At 53.3% G+C, this 21485-nt stretch overlaps 1 protein-coding gene and 1 long non-coding RNA gene across 7 annotated transcripts in view; one reads left to right on the top strand and one right to left on the bottom strand.

Moving 5' to 3' along the window:
- Positions 1–6267: 6267 nt before the first annotated feature.
- On the bottom strand, positions 6268–17078 carry LOC126643809 (uncharacterized). Of its 2 annotated transcripts, none has more exons than XR_007629812.1 (4): positions 16776–17078; positions 16547–16673; positions 12146–12291; positions 6268–10244 (listed from the first exon to the last, which is right to left on the bottom strand). It is a non-coding gene; the product is annotated as an uncharacterized LOC126643809 (long non-coding RNA). The 2 variants fall into 2 exon arrangements; XR_007629813.1 differs by having other exon boundaries at positions 10232–10330.
- PRDM16 (PR/SET domain 16) overlaps positions 16889–21485 on the top strand; it is a 241775-nt gene continuing 237178 nt past the window's right edge. For 3 of the 5 annotated variants that reach the window (XM_050322469.1, XM_050322468.1, XM_050322471.1), the window contains exon 1: positions 16889–16987. In XM_050322469.1, coding sequence (XP_050178426.1) covers positions 16951–16987 — 37 coding nt within the window. In that variant the 5' untranslated portion in view covers positions 16889–16950. Of the gene's footprint in view, positions 16988–17563; positions 17605–21485 lie in introns of those variants that run through there. The other 2 variants (XM_050322472.1, XM_050322470.1) reach the window with 2 other exon arrangements.

Genomic DNA, 21485 nt, shown 5'->3' with positions numbered 1-21485 from the left:
GGAGGGAAATTAACTCTCTCCCAGCCAGAACCTGGGAATTTTTTCCCTCCCTCTCTCCCTCCCAAAGTCTCAGTTAAGTTTCAATCCAGTAGCAGCTCTTTATTTTCTTTTAAATGTCAAACAATTCATCATTTTGCACTTTGCCCATTCCCTGTGAATTTAAAGGCTTTGTTGGCACTGGGGGATGTCAGCCCAGGACAATGCACACTGATTACCCCAAACAATGTGGTTCTTGTCACCCTGCCCATTTTTGGCTGTGAGCTCTCCAGAGCTGCAGGAGAGCTCTTGCTCTCTCCCTCTCCTCCCTGTTATCACACACACAATAAACCCCCTGGGTTCAGATATACACTGGGCAATTATTACCTTTGTTATTCCAGCCCCCTGCCCTCCTCCTGTGTGGGTGCTGAAAGGTGCCCTCGCCCCACCTTGCAGGGCTCCAGGGGGGTGGTGATGGGCAGCTTGTTCTGAAACAGCTGGATGGAGATGCCAGGTGTGCCTCCTCCAAAGGGGCACAGGGGAAAGGTGGGAAAGGAGCATCCTTTGTTTCCCCTCAGTGACACCCAGGGCACAGCACAGAGAGCTCAGAAGAGCCGTGTCCAGCCAGCAGGGCCAGGAAAGAATTATCCAGGTAAATCAGGTGTTTGTCCCCCATCCCTGGGCAGAATGAGGCCCTGCCAGGCAGCCTGGCACTGACAGATCCAGCAGCTGCTCAGGGGAGACTGGCACTCGTCAGAGATGGTCAGAGATGTAGCAGTGCCTGTCCCAAAGACCTGTGGGGACCCGGCACAGCCTGTGCTGTCCAACCTGCCCTTGGATGTTCCCAGGGATGGGGCTGGGGGGCTGCAGGCTGTGCAGGGGTGTCCAGAAACAACCTCTGGGACATTCAGGAAGCACCAGAAAGGATAAAGGTGTTACCAGTCACAGGTAAGTACCAGCCCTGCACTGAGTGTGAGCAGCTCCATCCGAGGATTTACCGAGCACCTGCAAGGTCCCCCTCCACTTCTCAGCTTTGGACACGTCAGGTGAGTAGCTGAGTGTGAGGGGTTTGATATGAAAGAGGTAAGAACTTTCCAGAGCTTTTCCAGGTGGGGATGTCCTCAAGTGGAACAAGCTCTGGGTGAGGGAGGCTCTGCAGTCATTCCACACAGACCCACACGTGCACCCACACACACACACTGATTTTATTAAGCCATTCCATGCAAGTATTTTATGTATGTATATTTTTTTATTTGGAAAACTTCAGAGTGCTGTTTTTTCACACACAGTAAAGTTAGCTTTGCTGAGATTCATTAGTCCCCTTTCCCCCTGTGTGTAAATGGATCTCTCTCAGTTATGCAATGTGAGGGTACACAACCATGAAAAGTGCAGAGCCAGCCAAAAAAAGCATTGTTCTGGGCTTGGACGTGTAAAATATTCATATTCAATAATAAAAAAATAAAAAACCCCAGCCCTTAATAAAAAATTCACGGTGCAAAATGTGCATTGTCGTTCCCTCCCCAGGGCTGCAGCCGCTCCCAGCCCAACACGTTACAGGGGCTTTCACTGCCTTGTTTTACTCGATTAATTCCAAACCAATTCACTCCCAGACATCCCAGTATTAGGTGCCTAAATTGATTCTGATTTCTCTGAGGGCAGTGTATCTGTGACTGCAGTAATAGCTGGCAGGAGCTGAGGCTGCTCAGAGCACCCAGTGGGGAGTGTGGAGGGGCTGGTGGCACGTCTGGACCCCGAATGCCACGCTGGCCATGGCCACCCCAGCCAGCTCCAAACAGGCAGGAGAGGCCTCTTAGCCACAGACTGGGCTTCCTTAAAAGGGAACTGGGAGAAAGAAGTACCTCCAGTGGCTTTGAGGAACATCACATCCCCTGCATCCCAAGGCTCAGAACATCCATCTCCATCTGCCTGTCCCTCAGTGCTGTGCTCCTGCAGCCTTTGAGAATTTACTGCTTGTTTTTGCAATGAATCTCTCACTGAGAGCAGAGAGGGGAATTTGATGGTGTTAGAAAACATTTCCCTCCTTGTGGCTCCCAGGACAGCTCGGATCAAGTGTAACCCTGGTGATGTCAGAGCCCTGGACTAGTGCAGGAGCCGCTCAGTCCTTGCAATGCAGAGGAGCTGAGAAGATTTGGAAAGATTCAGCCCTTCAGATCCTTTGCTGCCCTGACAAATCCAAAGGGAAATGTGCTGCCAAAGTTGTTTCTGTGGGTCGTTCCCAAATTCCTGCAGAAAATGGTATTTTCAGAACAGCAGAGCAGTGAAGCGGTGCTGGTGGTCTGATGACATCCTCTGAAGTGCTGTCTTTCAGCCAAAACAATATGTATTTCCTGGAAGCACATGCCCCCAGAGGAAGAAGTCTGTGGAGTTTTAAGGTATCCAAGACAACAGTGCAGATGCTGGTTCCAGCTCTGCTGCTGTAAACCCACTGTGTTCAGGGATCTACTTTGAAACTGGGGGTTTTCACTGGTGAGATCCTTATTCCTTTGCTGGGGGAGGGATGGATCCCTGCATATCCAGAATGCCTGGAGAACCTCCAGCTTGCCCTCTGGGAAGTTGTGTTTCCAGACCTGTCACAGGCTTTCCAGGGCAGGTCACTGAGGTCTGGATTCACCCCATCTAACCTTTACAACTAGGGCAACAAACTGTTCACTCTGATTAAGGTAAGAGGAGAGAGACAAACTTCACCCACCCATGAGCTGCTGAGCTTTTATCCCTTTCCATTTAGTGAAAATAAAATCTTTTAGGACCGAGTTACTAATTTAATTCCCTTCTTTCTGGACATCTGTAAAGCTGAATGTGGGCCCTTGTCCTCCTGAGCACCCTCTGTGCAGATGTGGGACCCGAACCCCATCACCCTCCCCTGGAGCCCCACGCTGGGGGATGGCCCTGCCTGTGCCTCAGTGTGCTGCTCCCCACCCTGCCAGGGCCCAGGGAAACGCACACAGAGCCCAGCAAATCGTTCTGGAAGAAGGGAAATCAAGTTGTGTCCCCTTTCACCTCCCTGCAGCGTGTACCTGCCACCTCATCACTGCCACCCCCCTCCCGCGCGGGGCCCTGAGAAGGTTCCCTGGTAGCCAGAAAGCCCCATTACATCAAACACTTCTGTTTACTGTAACCTATAAACAGTGTTCTGAACTCAATATATTTCTGCCTGGAAAATTGTTTTCTCCCTGCCTGCCCCACACTCGAGGTGAGTGCCTGCTCTGCCGTGTGAGTTGGAGGCAGAGAGCAGCACATTGAACCTCCCACCACAGCAAAATCGAGCGCAGCAATTTAAAATCCTTGGGTTCTGCCAGAAGTTTTTGCACCGTTATGTCACATCCTATACATCAGAATTTGCTGGGAAAGACTCTTTTTTTATTTATTTTTTTTTTTCTTTTCAGTGTTCCTGCTCTCCTCTGGAAATAGAAATATCAGCAGGTTGAATGACGATGGTTCGTGTGTTTCCAGAGTGTGGAGGAGGAAGTTCGGTCTTTAGACTTACAAAACATGCAGTTACCTCAAACAGGAGATTTTAAGCATTGGAAAATAATGAGTATTAATGAGTCCTAAGTACAGACCCTCTGGGATACATCACAGTTAACTCATCTGTCCCATATTCCCCAGTGCTGCCAGAGCTGCCATTCCCAAGTCCCCATAAGCACATGGGGGGAAGGAGGAGCTGTTATTTCAGTGACCCAAGATGTGCCTTACATATCTCTGGGAATTATTGGCAGCCCACCTAAAATTCATTGGTTGTCTCCCTTTAGCCTTGGTGAGCTGTTCCAACATGTGTGGGTTTTTCTCTCTTTGTAATGTAATAAATCCCCATTTCTTAGAACACACAGTAGGGATCTCTCCAGTCAGTCAGTGCCTGGAGAATCAAAGAATCTTGGAACAATTTGGGTTGGAAGGGACCTTAAAGATCATCTCATTCCAATCCCCTGCCATGGGCTGGGACAGTTTCCACCAGACCAGGTGGTGCTCAGGCAGCAATCGTCTCTCATCAGCACCTGCCCTGATGCCTCAGACCAGCCCCAGCCCTGATGAACTGAGCAGGATCCACCTGGCCCACACACCTGACTCAAATTACCCTCATCAAGTCAGTTAACTCTACAAAGGCAGCTCTGGGGGCTTCCAGAAGGTTCTATTCTCTGGAAGGGATGGTCCTGCTGCCTGTGGGCTCCTCATTGCACTATCCTGCAAACTGGAGCCCCCATGTCCCCTATGAGGTTTGTGTCTTCTCCAGCTCTTTTGGGGTGATGAACTGGGGGCTGGTTCAGAGGTACAGGGTGGAGAATCCGAATTACAGCTCCAAAATACAGAGCAGTTTGTGCTCTTGGTTTGTGCCTGGGCTGCAAAATCTGCTTGTGGGTGCCACCAGCCAAGGCTGAGATGGCTCCAGCAGGAACCTTTGCGATGTTTGTGGGTTTTTACTGTGTTAAAACCCCTGAGTTTTGGAGCACCTGCCTTGCTAGCACAGGCTGGGGTGGGACTGGGGGAAGCTGCCCTGCTGCAGGGGGATGAGCTGTTTGCTTCAACTGCAGTGTTTCTTACAGGTCTGCTGGGTCCTGATGCTGTTGGTGTGGGGGCCCAACTCCTGTGTGGCAGCAGAAACATCTCCTCTGCAGAGGAAGAAGGACACAGCAGGTGCAGGTAGGAGAAAACTTATTTCTTTTGTATAAAAGTTAAAGGATGAGAAGGTTCAAGGCTGAGAGCAAATTACAGGAGAAGTTTGAGCAAGTGGAACTAATACAGGAAGTGATTTGGGAAATCTGGATGATTGTCCTCTGCTCTGGCTGAAATGCTGTTGTTCTGGGTGTGAAATGGTGCATTTTCAGCAGTTCTGGGTAACAGTTTGGTCAGGAAATGAAGGTGACAATGTCCATGTGAGATGCCAGATGACAATAATTGGTGGCTGTTGCCAGGCTGGTGAGCAAAGCTTGGTGTTCTCAGAAAGGACGTGGGGCTCTCCTGAGTGCCAGAGCATCCTAGTATTTCATTATAAGGTAGATGAATTGTGGGAGACAGTGTTGGTGTCCCTCAGAGTTGGTTGGTTTGAAACTTCTGGCTCCAGGTAGGCGGCTGTGAGATTTTTGTGAGCAGGGGAGAGACCTTGGTGACTTCCAGACTGAATAATCCCAGAAGACCTTGAGGTTTGTGAAGGGAAGGAGTTGTGTCAAGACAAGCAGTGAGGCTCTGGCTGCTCTGTGCTGAGGATGGAGCTGACCTGAGTCTGCCAAGCAGGGTTGAGGATCTCTCCTCCCCTCTTCCCCCGTAGCCTGTGGATAACACGTAGGAAAAATCAATAATTTGATGGTTTGTGTGTAACAAAATGTGGGATTTCTGCCTGGTGGTCACTGGTGCCAACCTTGGAGCTCTTGGTGATGCTGGAGGGCACCTGAGCCAAGGCCTTGGAGCACAGGGGGAGGGAAAATTGTGGTTGTAGTGTGGGTGAGAACTGTCTGGAACCGTCCTCTGGTGAGAACCCAGCCGTGTTTGAACTGCACATCCATCTGCTTCTGGTAAAGGAACACACAGCTGTTCCTGCCTGCACTTATTGTTTAATTCATTCATGCTGCTTGCTGGAAACACCATCGTTAAAGTCCTTTTGGGGCACAGTCTGCTTTAAAGAAAACTCTCCATGGAAAAGACTTTCCTTTAAATTTAGTACAAAAGAAAAACCCAGTGAGTTTTATTTATAGATCAGGGCATGAGAGATTTTCAGTTTTCAAGCCAGTGCTCTATCTCTGTTTCTCCCATAAAAACATGTTTAGCATTTTTCTCATCCTACCAGAATAAAATTCTTTTATTGAGATTTTTTTTTTCTTGACAAAATGCAGCCACTTGAGTGACAAAAATATTGAGTTTACCCACTGAATAGCTTTGTGAGTTGTGATTCTGTTCTTGGATGACGTGTCCTGGGTTTTGGTTATTCTTTAATAGATCATCTCTTACTTCTGTGAGCTTGGGACAATTTATGTGACTAAGGGTGTCTGAGTATTTTCCAGATCTGTACCTTGGGTATGATAAATTTGGGAGTATTGTTAATACATAAGAACCCAGAATTTCCTTGTGTGATATCTGTGTGTGTGAACAGTGAGAAGATGTCTGGGGTGACTGTCAGAGCTATGACTTTCCAACGACCTGAGTGATAAGCAAATGATCAGTTTAGTGTGAGCTGGTGTGTGTTTAAGGGTGGGGGGGAACCAGCAGTGCCCTGTGAATGACAACACTGACAACACAGCTCTTGATTTCTGTTCTTTATTCAGAGTAAGATGCAGAGGGTTTGGGGGCTTTGTTTAAACTGAAAGTTTTCCCTTGCCTGGTGAAGGTGGGGCTGTGATAAACGGGTCCAGCTGTGGAAATGAAAGGCTGAGGTGGCTCCAGTGCAGAACTGCTGACCCACTCTCCTAAGGCTGGGTGTCATCTCAAAAAGAGCAGCAACTCTTAACTGCTTCAAAAAGAAGCTGGGGACACTGGCTGCTTATTCTCCTGCTGCAGCTTTGCTGTGTTTTGCTATTTCCCAGTCATTCTTTTCACCCTTGTTGTGCCCTTCCAGCCCACAGTTAGTGGGTGATACATTTAGGAAGTGTTTCACCGCCTGGGTGGTTCACTCAGCTGAGCTTTGTGACAAAATCACTGACTGTGACTCAAATTCCCTTCCAAATGTTAAGTCCTTTTATGATCTGTAATCGGTTCATGTTCTGGCTTGCTTAAAAATGGAGTTAAGGAGCTGTTAGTAATAGCTGTACAGATAATGTGCTCCCCATCTGAAGGAACTCTGCCCTCATCATAATGCACCTGAGCAGCTGGGAGTGTCCAAGCCAGGTTGGACAGGGCTTGGAGCAACCTGGGACAGTGGGACTGGATGAGTTTAAAGTCCCTCCCAAGCCAAAGCAGCCTGTGATTGTGTGAATGGAGAGGGTAGATGTGAAATGCAAGTGCTGCCCTTATTTGAGCCTTTTTTCGGGAATCCCTTCAGTGCAGGTGGCTGGGGAAGCTCAGGTGGAGCTCTGGGTGGGAGCCCCAGGGAAAGGCTGTGAACAACAAAGGGCACTGTGGGGCAGCCAGGGAGGGAACTGCCAGACACCAGGAGCCAGTGGTTCAGAAGAACAGCTTGGACTGGGAGGGGATGAGAGCCCAGGGGGTCCTTTGCTCAGGGTCCCTCCTCAGAAGCACCGGCTCGGGCTGTTGGAGTTCCTGTGCCACAGATAAATGGCTTTATGGAGCGAGACATCTGAGACTCTGCTAAACCTGGGCTTGAAGCCGTGAGGAAACCTGGTCTGGCTGTGGCAGTGGGGTGTGTGGGGAGCTCCTGGTGGCTCCTGGAGGGCTTCAGTCCCAGCAGGAAAAGTCTCTGGTGCTGGGAGTGGGACTGCCAGAGCAGCTCCTGGATGATCAGACAGGGGTTTCCTTAACATATTTAAATCATTGTATGGATGATCTCACTCCATTATTTTGCAAGGAACTTCTCAGTTCACTCTATTTAACTTTAGACTTCAGAGAAATGAAACTACTTCCCCATCTCATTTATACTGAAGGAGCAAAACTGCAGCTGAAAGGCAGTGGAGCAACTCATGATGTATTTGAGGGCACTGAGAGGATCTGGAGTGAAACCATGAGGGGGTGTCCATCAGGGAACAGTGCTGCTGTGCTCTGAGGAGGTTGTTGAGAATCAACCAGGGTTTTCTGGAGCTGGTGGCCTTGGTCACTTCCAGGGATGGGGTAGCCACAGATTCTCTGGTCGACCTGTGCCAGTGTTGTTCAGCAAGACTTTTGACCCAGTTATCAAAGTAATATTTTATTTTTTAAGGCCGTAGCAATTGTAAAAGCCTTTTTCTCACAGGGGATGTAAATCAGAGCTCTCATTTTCTGACAGGGAACAGTGAGCGTGTCTGATGCTTTCCAAACTGTGCCATTCCTTTTCCAAAGGTTCTGCTCTTTCCTCTGTTTTAGCACAGGTCTTCACAGGAATAAACCCAATGGAACATGAGTCACTGCAGGAACAAGCACATGGGCGAGGTGGGCTCCTGGCTTATAAATGGTACAATTGTAGATAGAGAAGTGCAAAGACTGCACTGGTTGGAAAGCTGGCTGGAAAATAGCAGTCATGAGGTAGACAGACATTTATATTCATAGAAACCATTGACTATTTTGTATATATTTGCATTTAATTTTCTAAGCATGTCTTTGGAGCTTGGCTTTTAAATGTTCATTGATTAGCTTATCACGAGCTGCACCTCGTTATTATCATCCACAAACCTGTGGCACTCCTGGGGGACTGCCACAAGCTCTCCTGTAGCAAATCTGTGGGCTAAAGAGCCACCGGTAAGGCTGAGAAGCCTGATGACCTTGTTTCTAAATGTTTGATATGTCCTTTGTGTGTTAATGGAAGTTATGGGAGGGTCTGTGTGAAATTCAGGGCTTCTGAAGGCAAAGAGCAGAACTCTGGCAGTGTCTTCTCGTTGCTCCCATCACAGTGTTCTGAGGTTTCAACCCAAATCTCTTAAATTAATGGGTAGTTTGTTCTTCCACCTGCGAAGTAAAACACAGGGACTGTGCCTGTGTGGCTGCAGAAGGGTTTCTGTCTCGATTAGAGGTGCTGCTCATTGCTCTGAGGTGAACAGCATCTCCCTGCAGCAGGGGAATGGAGCTGGGGAGGGAACTTTTCAGTGGCTTCAAGAGCTTTCACCTCCTCCACGGAAATGAAACCAAAACCTTGCACAGTTTAACACACAAACTGTGGGGAGAGGAGAAACGAGATTTAGCAGCAGGACAAACAGCCAGAACACAGGAGAGAATCCCTGTGACTCTGTTCCTATTTGTGCCCTGAGCTGTTCTGCCCTGCACTGCATTGTGTTGTCTCGTGGGTGAGAGCCTTTTTGGCTGAACAATTACTTGTAACTGATGTTATATCGGGTGAAAATATATTTGTTAAAACGCTAATTTCCAGTGATTTAAAGCACTTTTTAAAAGAATCCCCACCCTGTTCTAACCCATCACAACGTTTAGGGGGTGATTAGTGGGACAGCAATACATGAAATGGGGGGACACGGGGTGATCCAAATGCATGCCTGGAGTAATTCCCTTCAGTTTGTGAGCTTTACCCAAGGAATGAAGTTGACTCATTCTTCCTGGATGCGGTCCACCTCTCATGGAAATCGATGGAATTCTTTCTGGTGCGTTTTAACACATGTTCTTGCAGTTACTTTCTCCAGTAAGTCCTCATTAATTTGTAAATCTACGTGAACTCTTGGTTCCCTGTGGTTAAAAATATTATTTTTTTGGTAGCGATGGCCCAGTCACTTGGAGGGTGCTGTAAATACTTTCCCATCTCTGGTTATGATCTGCAGAGCCGAGGACAGGAGCTCTTTGTGCTCTGGGCACTTACATGATTTCATTGATGCCGCCTTTAAGGGGAGCTGGGAGAGCCGGGGTCCTGCTGGGGGGGTCCCCAGCAAAGGGGCTGCCCCGCCGGGGGTCCCGGGGGGCCGGGGCTGTGTCCCCACCTCCCAGCCCCAGTGGGGTGGCCGCAGCCCGGGGAGCGCGTCCCTCCCGCTGCCCGGAGCGCTGCCCGCTCTCCCGGGAGCGAGGGATGACGGCGACATCACCTCACACCCCATCAGCTTTTTGCCTTCCCCCCCGGCCCGTGAGTTATGCTCTGAACTGCCTTTTTAAAGATTTTTTTTTTTTTTTAAAGCTGCTTTGTATTAAATGAATAAAATATGTTCGTGTCCCGTCGGGTCCCTGTTCGCTTCCATTCCACCCCTTTATAAAAAGGAGTTAATCAGAAATGAGTTGCCACTGGCTTTTTGCAGTTTATCGCGTTCCCAAAAGGACTTTTATATCCTTAGCCCGTTGGATCATCTTCTTTTAATCCTGAAAAGACAACTGCGGGGGAGTGTGTGTGGAAGGGAGTGTTTGAAGGCAGAGATCATGTCGCCTTGTAAACAGATTTTGCAAACCCAGTAAGAGTTGAGTTTTGCGTTCACTTTATGCTCGCAGAGATCCTCCTTGCATCAAAATCTCACCGTTTTAATTCCTTCTGCTGTAGAAAAGCAGCGTCTATCCAGCACCGAGAGTTTTTCAGGTGTATTTGGAACAGATAAATATTTCCGATTTTAGAACTCGGTGTTTAAAGAAAAAAGGCATATTCGGAGAACGGTTTGATTCTTTACTTTTCCTGTTTGTTAGAAAAAAAGTGTTCTTAATTATGACTTGCGGGGTGGGGAGGATGCTTGGAAAGCTCTTCCAGAAAAGTAATTCTAAACAGTAAAAAAAAAAAAAAAAAGGAAAAAATGCTCTATGATGTTTTATTTTAATAATCCTTTGCAGGCATGTGAGCCGTGCGCTGAGGGGGAAAAAAATAAAGAAGTTTCAGGAAAAAGGCACGAACAATACCGCCTTTAAACCCAAATCTGCAAACTTTTGAGAATATGCCCTCGTATTGAATACACCGGATTTCTCTCCCGAGCGAAGGGGAAGGTTTTGTTCGTTTGGACAGTCTTTGAATACTGTTCTAAAACTTCTTTCAAGTGGGAACTGAAGAGAGAAATGTTAAGTTCTGGGAGGAGACAATAAGTTAGCATCTTTGAGCGGGGTCCCTTGCATGCAAATCAGGCTTTTGGCAATTTGGGGAAGTTTAATTGGAAGGTGGAAGCGTGTAAAGATAAGGAAACGGAATCGGTAAGAGCAGCCCCGCTGCTCCCTGGGGGCCCGGGGGGAGGCCGGGCCGCCGCTCCTCACCTTGCCCGGGGCGGCCCCCGATCCGCCCCGTCGGGCACGGCCGGGGGCTCTCGCCCCTCTCCCCCCGCTCTCAGCGGCAGCTCCCGAAGGTGTCTCCTAAATAAATCCCTCGGTTTAAAGTTTCTATAATTTTCACCTAATGAATTTTTTTCGTTGCTCTCCCCCCGCCCCCGGGACATTGTGTCAGGACGGCGCGTTCGCGGCTCTTGGCTGCGCGCAGCCCCTCCTCGGGATTAGTGGTCGGACTCCTCATTTCCCATCGCCATAAAAGGTCTTGAACTCAATTAATAGCTAATAATTATCCGGGCAGCTCCGCCCCAGCCGTCCTTAGCGGGGGAAGCGCAAACAAAGCCGGTGCGTAACCCGCGGGGGCTCCGCGCCCCCGGCCCCGCACCCTCCGCGGAGGGGGCTCAGCACCCCGGTCCGGCCGTACCCGGGGAAGGCGGAGGAGAATCGGGGCCTCCTCGAGTGTCCCCCCGTCGGGTTAGGGCAGCATCGCGCTGTGCTCCGGGGACCGACCCCGTGCACCCACAGGGAGAGGGGGTGAGGGGGCATCCCCCGCGGGCTCCTCAGGGAGCCCCAGGGGAGGGGAGTCACCCCCGGAGCGGGCGGTGTTCGCGGGGAGGGTTCCGATCCGATCTCTGGCAGGACAGCAAATGGCATTTTGGGGGGGCTGCGGTTCGCTCACACCCGCTCCGCTCTGCCCCCACAACACTTAATTACAGCGAGTCTCTCCCTGGCTCAGCCCGGTGCGGGCCTGGCTCGGGGCTGGCCCGAGAGGAGCGGGGGGGTCCCCCCGGCCAAAGGAACCCCTGTGCCGGTGCCGCGGGAGGATTAATGTACCCCAGCCCCGCTGGGTGCTGCAGCTCGCTGGAAGCTTTAAATTAGGGGAGTTCTGTTAATTCCGAGGGAAAAGGCGAGCACAGATCGCTGTAGTGCCTTTTAGTACGGTATTTCGGCTGAAAAATGCTTGATCGAAAATTACTTCCCCAGTACCTGTTTCCCAGGGTCACCTCCCGCAAGGAGAGAACCTTCCCCAAAGCCCCGGGCGAAGGAGAACGCCTGCCCTGAGACCGGGGATTTGAGCTCTTTCCATGACAAAACTGCCGAATTACAGCGCCCATCGTTTCCATTTTGCTTTCATTTGGCAAGCGATCTCCGGGCAAAAATATTTTGATCAAACGTCTAAAAAAATTGCTATAACTCCTTAATTTCCCTTCATTCCCGGAGACCGTCACGATTAAAACTGCTGTGTTTACATCCCCGAAACTGTCTGTTCATGGGCTGCCGTTTTGGAGACAACATGGCTCGATCTCTGACGGTTGTAATTATAATCCTGTTCAAGTTAGATATTCAAATGTAAATAGTGCTTTTCTTTTTTTTTTTTTTTTACGACTTATTTTAGGACGTGCATTTTTACCTTCGCCGGGGCCATCAAGGCGCAGCCTCGCGCGGTGGAGTGTAACGAATTCGGAAGAATTCTTAGAGCTGAACATGTTTTTTGAAAAATCTGAAATGGCAATTTACACGGTGTTTTCTCATGGCCAGAGGAGCCAGTGATTTCTTCTAGAAATAAGAAAGAAAAAATAGTCTCATAAGCTCATTTTGATGCACAGACCGGTTTCAGTGCAGAGGAATATCAGAGCGGTGAGGTACAGGACAGTGACGTGCAGGCACAGGTTCTGCAGCAATATTAACCTTTCCCCCCTGTATTTCATCGCTAAGAGGGCCAGTAAGAGTGATTTAATTTTTTTTTTTCGCTGTTCAAAATGCAGCCTTTTCTGTCTTTCTCAGCAGTGCTTGTTCCGGCGCTTCTCAAGGGTTTTCGGGTAAAATACTAATTTAAACCAATGAGTGTGTAAATAGGTCAGTTCAGGGAAGGAGCTGCCGGGGTCTGGCGGGTGGACGATGTGACTGCAGCACTGAGCCTCAGTCATCCCCACCTGCGTGTGAGCCCGGGAATGGAGCGGCATCGGGGGGGACCCTCAGAGTGGAGGGGGCCGCAGCCACCCTCAGAGAGTTTTAATTTTGTTGTTTTCATGTTTTTCGCCTCGCCCCGGCCTCCAGCAGAGCCGCTGCTGGGAACGCGAACCAACTGTCCCCGGCGGCGGCCCGGGGCGGAGGATGCTCGGCGGGGGCTCCCCCCGGACCCCCGGGGCTCCCGCCTGTCCTTAACCGCCCCCTTGCGCCGGCTCCACGCAGGGACCGCGTCCCAAAGGTGTTGGAATTCCTTGGCGGCGGGGGATGAGCGGCACACTGCTCCATGGCGTGGGTGCGAGGCAGTCCTTCATCCCCCCGTGGGTGCGCTTCCTCTGCTTATTAACGGCAGATTAGGAGGGAAAATCCCTCGGGAAGCGTGTGACATTCTCACCGCCTGATCTGCGCGGGGCTCGCTGGCCCCGCGGAGCGCAGCCCCATCCTGTGCCACCGGGCTCTTGCGTAGTTGAAAATATTAATTCTTGGTTTAATCCCGCCGCAACCGTGCGCGGGAACAAGGAGTGATTTATGCGAAAATCCTTGGGAAGGGGTTACTCGGGGTGTGCGGCAGCTCCCGGACAAGCCGGACTAGCGCAACCATTCTAATCTTCTTTACTGCTTAAAAACATTTGTGCAAAACAGCTCGCAAAGCGCCTTTCCCCTCTCCCGTGCCCCCGCTGCCCGTGGGTGCCCACGCAGCGCTTCTTCTGGAGCTCGTGTTCCAAGCTGGCCTTCTGAAGTACCTGGGAACACATGGCTTGTAGGGGAGATGCCAGGGAACCCACCCATAAATTCCCGCCGCTCCAGCGCCCCCTCCCCAGAGCTGCAGGGACCCCCCCGGGCTGGAGGGGCCGCGAGCTGAAATGTCCATGAGCGGGATGGAGGCGGAAAGAAGGGCGAGGGTGGAGGGGATAAACTCTGAACAGGCGCGTTTCGGTACCGCTCGCTCCCTTCAGGCTCCAGCACCACCAGACCCCCCCATCCTCAGCCCGGGCCGTGCCGCCGTTGGGGCACTGCGGGTCCCCTGACACGCGTGTGGTGCAGAGGGACGTGGCTGCTTCCTTCCCTGTTATTTCCTAGTTATTAAGTCTCGGTGGAAAATCGGCCGGGGGAATCGTTTTTCCCTTCAGCCATCCCCGGGGTGCCCCAGGCTCGCCGTGGGCAGAGTTCCTCGGGAAGTGGCGGAGCACTCGTGTCTCCAGGCCGGGCAGGGCCCCGGCTCCTTGGCAGCCACCCGGCTTGACCCGGGAGAGCTGAGAACCTTCCTGGCGCTTCCCCTTCCCTCCACGCTAATTAGTTTGCTCTTCCCCGTGGAAGCGACACGCACTCAAACAGGTGCAGGCTGGAAAAGCCGGTGCCCCTCGCGGGATGCTCACCCGGCGGGACAGGGGGGGCTTCGGGGATGCCGGGGGGCTGCGAGGCTCTCCCTGCCCGGGCCGCACACCTCTCTCCGGGTGTTTGCTGAACCCCAGAAGCCCCTCTCCTTCCATGGGTGTCTCAGTGCCGGGATGCTCAAGGCACCCGTGGAACGAGGAACAACCCCCGGTGGGCACAGGAGCACGTCCTGAGGTCCCCGGAGCACCCTGGCCACTGCCCCCGCCACCAGCCCTGCAGCCTCTCGAGCTGTTCTGGCTTAAAGCGAGCAGGAGAAACGGGGCCCGTTCCCGGGGACTGAACCGCAATCACCCGCCTATGCCTGGTGGGGGAAGGGACCCCACTCGTGTGGGGGGTGACAGCGTGTCCTCTCCCACACGCCCCGCAGCCCACCGCCGGCACACCCCGGCACCGGCCCTTCAGAATTCGTTCTCTAATTTTTTTTCTCACTTTTTTTTTCTCCCGCATTTTTATTTTAGGGCTTTTTTCCCCCCCCTCTGTTTTTCCCCCTTTCCCGGCCCAGCGAAGCACCACTCAGCCCGGCCCCGCTCCGTGCCCGCCGGTGGCCGCGGGAGCCCCGCTCCAGCCCGGCAGGAACGGCCACAGCGGCTCGGACAGAGCCGGCGAGGCCGCTTCGTGGTGGCTTCGTTGGCAGAAGCATCACCCAAACCGTAGTCGAATCCCCCCTACCCCTCGTGCACCCCCGAAAGCGTTTTGCGTCTCCCTAAATATCTGCGAGCGGGTCCGCTGGAGCTTGGCTATTTACCGCAGGAGCTGATTCCCGGGGGAATCGGAATGCTGGGGATGCAGAGGGGTTTGGCAAGAAAACAAAAGCCAGGGTTGTGCCGGGCTGGGGCTGCGGGGGGGGCACGGCCGCGGTCCCGGCCCGGTGCTCCGGGCCCTTCGTCCCGCGGCTCGGGGAGGGGGACGACCGGGGCATCCCCCCCTCGCCAGCCGTGGGTCTCCCGGCTTTACTCGGTCTTCTGCCAGAAGACCGCTGTAATAACAGGGACAAATAAACCGGGACGACGTTTTCAAAGTGAAATCCGTCCGCCCCAGGAGCAGCTCGGTGGGGGACGCGGGGACAGTGAGCGCCCAGGAGCGCTGGAAGAAATATTTCAATGGGTTGGAAACATTCGAGCTCCCGTTTCACCGGTGAGGCTGGGAAGAGCTTGTTTTTCCAACCTCGGGGTGCCCGCCGTGCCGTGGAACGGCGTCCTCGAGGCAGGAATTCACAGGCACCGCTTCGGCATTTTAGGCGACACGTGGCTCCGAGTTCCCTTCAAACGGATTTATTTTATTTGGCCTCCTGCTCCCCCACTCTGCCCTCGAACGCGGCTCCTCGGTAGCATCTGAAAGGCCCCCGCTCCTATTTGCAATTAAAGAGTTTATTGAGGAGGGGAAAACCGGTAATTAGCAGGAATATTCCCCCCTCCCCAGTTCCACCTGCAGGGCAGGAGTGCAGCTGGCGGAATGGCTTCCAGCAGGGACCTGACGCACCCACACAAGTTTTGCTTTGTTTCTGCGGTGCCCTTCTGTGCCAGGGCTCCCGGGTCTCCCCGGGATGGGTCCGCACCTCCAGCGCGGATGCCGCGCTCCCATCACCCCATTATTTTATGGAATGTTTAGGAAGGCGCGCGTTTCTCCCTCTCTCCATATTAATCTCATTAAATCCTACCTTTCAACCTTCTTCCGTGACCATCTGACCTGGCCACTTGAATTAAAATAGTGCTTTCTCCGCAGTCAAAGCCAGCACATCAATCACCGGCTATTTACACTTCGCTCCTCTCTTCAAAGCGGCTCTGCCCGGGCTCTCGCTACCTCCGCTCCGGGGGGGTGGGCAGGTCCTGCGGGGCTCCCCGACGCTCCGGGGGTGTCTGTCCTTCCTCTCCCCCCTTTTCTCGGGTGTCTCCCGGCTTCCCCCGTCCCCGGGGAGCGCTGCCCCGGCGCGCAGCTTTCCTTCCACCTGGAAGGCAGAGGGGAGCGGCCGCCCTCCCTCCCCGTCCCCTCCCGGCGGGGTGCGGGGCCCGGGGCCCTCCTGACGTGGGGGCCGCGGCCCGGGTCGAAACACCCGCAAACACCGACAACTCGAGCGGGGGAGAAGGAGCGGAGCTGCCGAGCGCCGAAACATTCTGGTAGAAACACGAGAAATACCGACAAAACACAACAGCGCAATTTCTGTTATTTTAAAAGTTATTATTCTTAAAGTTACGCAAACTCTCCCCCCTCCCCCGAGCCGAAGGGGGCGAGAAAGGAGAAGAGGGTTAAATTAAAAAAAAAGGGGAGGAAGAAAATAAAGACAAGACGGTGGTTGAAAAGTTACGTAAAAAAAATATTTTTCAGACTAAAAACAAAAGCATGTCTAAACTAACTACGGTTGCAAGATGACATCTGTTAAACTCTCTTCAGCATTGCTATTTAGTAGTAGTAATAATAGTAGTAATAATAATAATAATATAATGATAATCACCTCTTCCTAGGATGGCACCTTGATCCTTAAATATTGTCCAGTGTGTAAGGTCAGTGTGCGGAGGGTGAGGAGCGGAGAGGGCTGATTTTTCTTAAAGGGGCAGATCAGGGGAAGGCTGTGATGGGTGCTGGGAGAGAGGAGGGGGCAGAGATAAGTGGTCTAAGGAAGAGGATAGGACAAAAAAAAAAAAAAGGGGGGGAAAAAAAAAAAAAAAAAAAAAGCCCCAAACCAGCCTGATGATGATGAATACATTGGAAAGTTTTTTTGGCCCTGGTGAGGGTGTCAGATTGAATGCTCTGTGCGCATGTGCGAAGGTGTCCAAACTGACAATGCTGGGGAGATGAAGATAGTGTGTAGCTGCTTCTGGGCTCAAGGAGGAGGAGAGGAATCCACACGCCGACACGATGAGATCCAAGGCGAGGGCGAGAAAACTGCCCAAAAGTAGGTCCTTTCTCTCCCTTCTTCCGCGCGCCGGCGGCGGGGCCGGGGTTGCGGAGCCGGGCCGGGGGCTGCGGGGGCTGCGAGCCCCTCTCGCCCTCCCCGCGGCGGCCGCAGCCCCGCCGCCCTCCCGCCTGCCCGTGGGCGCGGGTCCCCCCGCGCTGCCCCGCTCCGCTCCGCGCTGCCCCGCGCCCTCCCGCGCCGCGGCGGGCGGCGCGGGGCCGGGGGAGAAAAGCGAAAGTTTAGCTGGAAGTTGACGAAAGGGGATAGCAACTTTTTTTTTTTTTTTTTTTTTTTTTTTTTTTTTATTGAGTCGTTCCAAGTCTTGTGAAATAATATTCCCGGGTCCTGAAATAGTGGGCGCTAGAGGTCTGCGTTTGGCATCTGCCGGCGGGAGCGGAGAGACGGAGCGCTGGAGAGAGGGGGGGAGAGAGACAGGCAGAGGCAGACGGGGCGGGGGTGGGAGAAACCCTTCTGGTCTCGGGAACAATTATCGAGCAGAGGGAAGGAAGAGAATTTGTAGCAAAAATGGATCCGCTCTCAGTGAGGGGCTTTGGAGTCGCAGGTCCAGAGGGAAGATCCTGAAGGCAGCTCGGGTGTCCCAGCTGGGGGTTAAGAAGGTCTGGGGGAGGGGAGTGTGGGGGAGTGTCTTTAATTTTTAATTTTTTAAAATTTACTTGGGGGTGGAATTGCAGCCCGTAAGTCTCGCGCAGCTTTTCCCTCCGTCTTCGAGCGGACCCTTTCCCGTTCTTTCGTTCGAGTCGTTTTTAGAATGGATTTTCCGAGGAGGAGAATGTGGCTTTTGTAGGGAAGAGCGGGACTTGTGTCCCCGCTCCCGCAGTCCCGTTGCAAAGGCTCGGGCTGGTTCCTCGCCGATTCCCTGTTAGGCTCGGTGCAGCGCAGGATCCCGCAGCCCGGGCAGCTCTTCTGTCCTTCTCTTGTATATTATTATTACTATATTATTATTATTACTACTACTACTACTATTATTACTATTATTATTATTTAGTTTCTGTTTCACTCTGGCTCTGGAGGCTGCAGAAGTTCCAGCGCAGTCCGTGCCCCGCTAGAAACTCTGCTCGTAGTGCCCGGAGGAGGCTCCGGGGAGTAGCGGCGGCTGGTCCGGTCGAACCCGCGTGGGTTTCCACGGGAGCCTCCCGGGGGATGCGGAGGCGCCCAGAGCCAGGCGGGGGGGGCTCCCCGCACCCCCCTCCATGAACCCCGGCGGGGGCCCCCCCAGGAGCGGGGGATCCCCCCAGGTGAGGGGGGCAGCTGGCGGCCCCGGCCCTGCCAGACACCCTTCGGCGTTCAGCTTCAAACCGTGGCTGGCGAAGGGTCGCGGGTGTTCGCAGCGCTCGCACACGTGGGCTCCGGGGTTCATTTTGTCATTCAAGTTCGTCATTCGGAGCCGTTTCCAGCGGCCAAGGTCAGCGGGCAGGTCTGGTCCTGGCCCCCCGCGATGAGCCGCAGTGCCCCCTTCCCGGGAGGGCTCCCCCGTTCCAGGGGGGACCCCGTTCTCCAAACCCAGCGCGGCTCCTCGCTCCAGTTTTCCTCACTAAGTCTCTTTGTCGCCGGTCCCGAGCTCCGGCCGCCGCTCCGGTTTTGCAGCAGCCCCAGGCCCTGTGATTTACCTTCGTGTAGCGACATTTTCCGCCGCGCTCCACGAAGGTCCCCCAGCTCCCCAACAGTGTCCATGTGCCCCCCGCACACCTTCCTCGGCTCTGCGAGCACCAGCCCTGCTCAGGGCGGGATTGGTCACGCTTTGCGTGGTCAACATTGTCAGCACATCGCTGTGACGAAGTTTTTTTCGATGAATTCTGGAATTTAATTTTATTTTTATTATTATTTTTCTATAAACACACGTTTTAAACGCCCCCGTTCAAATAGTAACTTTTTAAAAAGTCATCACTTACTGGTTTAGGATGTTAAAATGAAGAGTAATTTTCAGAGCTTTCTTGGCTGAAAAAGCAAAGTTGAATGGTTGAATAAAGCGGAACATTTCTTTTATTTTTATTTTTTATTTTCCTCTTACCTCTCCCCCTTTCTCTTTCTTTTTTTTTTTTTTTTTTTTTTTTGCTTCTGCAAAAGACACCGTGTGTTTGCAGATGTGCCCGGGGGGTGCAGTGCGGGGCCGGGTTTTTGCAGATGTGCCCCCGTGGGCGCGATGCGGGTCCGGCCGCGTTTCAGCGCGGGTGGGACCGGCCACGCTGCCCCGGCTCCCCCGGTGAGCTCTGCAGCTTTAGGGCTAAGAGGTTTTTGGTGCCTGGGTATCTTAAGTGCTCGGAGGAGAGCCGGGAGCTCCGTGCCCGGGGCGAGCCCTTCCCGGCCGCGGGAGCTGCGGCCCCGGGAGCCGCGGAGCGGCCGCGAACACGCCTGGAAAGCGCCTGTTCTGAGGCTGAGCCCTGATTAAAATCAGGTGTTTAATACAATACAAGGCCCAACGGTTTATGGGGTTTCAGCTGAGGATTTTTTAGGGATCACAGTTCAAAACAGTAGTCCGAAGCTAAGGTTTCAATATCCCAGGAGTATTTATTTGCGAAACAGATTAAACACGGACACGAGTGTTTCCACCGACGAGGCAGCGAGAACCTCGCTTACATCGTGGAACCCCGCAGGTCCCTCCCCAGATGGCCTTCGTGGGCTCTCCGGCCCCACGAGCGGGTGCGGGTGCCGTGAGAGCCCGCACGGCCCCCGGTGCGCGGCCGCCGAGCCGTGCGGGGCAGTAAAAACACGGTGTGCTGGAGAATTTCATTTCATTGGACAATATTTTAAGCAGATGTGAGGCTCCGCTGGGAATTCGACTCTATTACCTGGCTGGGAAAGGGGACGAACGCGTGTGCGCTGGGGTGGGAGAGGAATTCTCGGCAATTTTCAGTCCGACTCCCCGGGACAGCGGCAGGTACCGGAGGCAGCGGAGCTGAACTGGGGCCGGGAATGGTTTTCGCTCGCTTTGTGGCTTCCCTCTGGGATTGGGAGCCTCGAGTAATGGCTGTAAATGAAAAGACGAGGCTCGGTCAGGGTGCGGGAGGCGCAGCAGCCCCGGGGGTGCCCAGGTGAGCGGTGTCCCCGCAGCCCCCCGGGCTGCGCATCCCCCGCGGGCCGGGCTGTGCCCTGCGGCTCCGGGGGATGTGCGGGACGGGCAGGCAGGAGAAGGCCACGCCGCGTCCCTGCTCCGTGCGCCTCGCCCTTCAGCGAGAAAATAAAATATGGGTGAGTGGGGAGAAGGTCCTGCAGCGGCCGGGGGTCTCGCTGCTGCTGGCGAGAGGGTGCAGAGGAGGCAAACAACACAGGAGTTGGGTGCTGCACGTCAAAAGCAAATTCGTTTCCTTTCGAAATCCCTGCATTTCAGAGTACAGGTATAATTCCCAGCCACACGCGGCTGGGCAGGATCGTGCTGGCAAACGGTGGCCAATATTTCTATGGTCCCGTTTGCTTTTCACTATTAGGAATATGACCGAGGCAAAGTTTGGAGCCGGAGTTTTCAAGCAGAGCTGGTGCATCCTGCGGGCAGGCTGGAGTGGCGGGGAAATGGTTGTGAATCCAGCCCTGCGCTCTCCGGGACCTGCTTTTCGATTTAAGGCTTCGCCTTCGAAAAGGAGGCAGGCTTCCCGTTTACTGATATATATATACATGTATATCTATATCTAATTTTTTTTTAAATGAAGGGTGATGAGACTGTGGAGAGAAAGGGGACCGGGAGAGGAGCGAAGGCAGAGGCTGCAGCCCAAGCGCCACTTCCCGGCGTGCGGCTCTGTTTGTGCTCCCACAGACGGTTCCAACGCTGGAACACACGGAGGAGGAAAATTTATGGCGCTTTCGGCCGCTTAGGTTTTTTTTCCCCATTCCCAAGTCTGTTCTTGTGCCCAGTCCCTACTCAGAGCTCCGGGCCGCGAGGGCGGACACCGGCCCGGCTCCCCCGTCCCTCGGGAACCGGGAGCTCGCCGAGGCTCTCCCGGGCTCCTCTCCCTGGGACCGCCGCAGGTGCGGGGCCGCCGCCGGGTCCCCCCCCGTCCTGCCCCGGATCTGTTCAATTAGGCAATTAGGGATGCTGGGCAGGGAAGGGGGGGGAGGTTGATCCGCTAATTAAAGTGATGTGTAATTAGCGCTTCAACAAAAATCGCCGAGGATTTAAGATCGCTTTACTCTTAAAAAAAAAAAAAATTATCCGCATTCTGCAAATATAATTTATCAATTCCCCCACCCGGCCCGCGTGATTTATTTGGGAAAAAGCACAGAGGGAACGAGTGCAAAGCGCGTCCTTTCCTTGGCCTGGGCAGGAACTTGGCAAACGGGGGATCGAGCTGGTGCTTTGACGTGGGGACTGGCTGCTCTCGCCCGCAGAGCAGCAGCTTTGAGGTGCCAAAGTGCCAAAGGAGACGCAGGAATCGGGGATTGAGTCCTGGCCTGCGATAACGGCCGTGCTCGTGGGTGTCCGTGCCCCGGGATGAAGTGGCTGTGGTGTCTGTCCACGTGTGTTTACATCACAGGGCACTGCCGTGTG

The sequence above is a fragment of the Myiozetetes cayanensis genome, unplaced genomic scaffold, assembly GCF_022539395.1.
Source record: "Myiozetetes cayanensis isolate MyiCay16 unplaced genomic scaffold, myiCay2020 scf28, whole genome shotgun sequence".
NCBI classification, from domain to species: Eukaryota; Metazoa; Chordata; class Aves; order Passeriformes; family Tyrannidae; genus Myiozetetes; species Myiozetetes cayanensis.
This window is presented reverse-complemented; position numbering and strand designations above follow the sequence as displayed.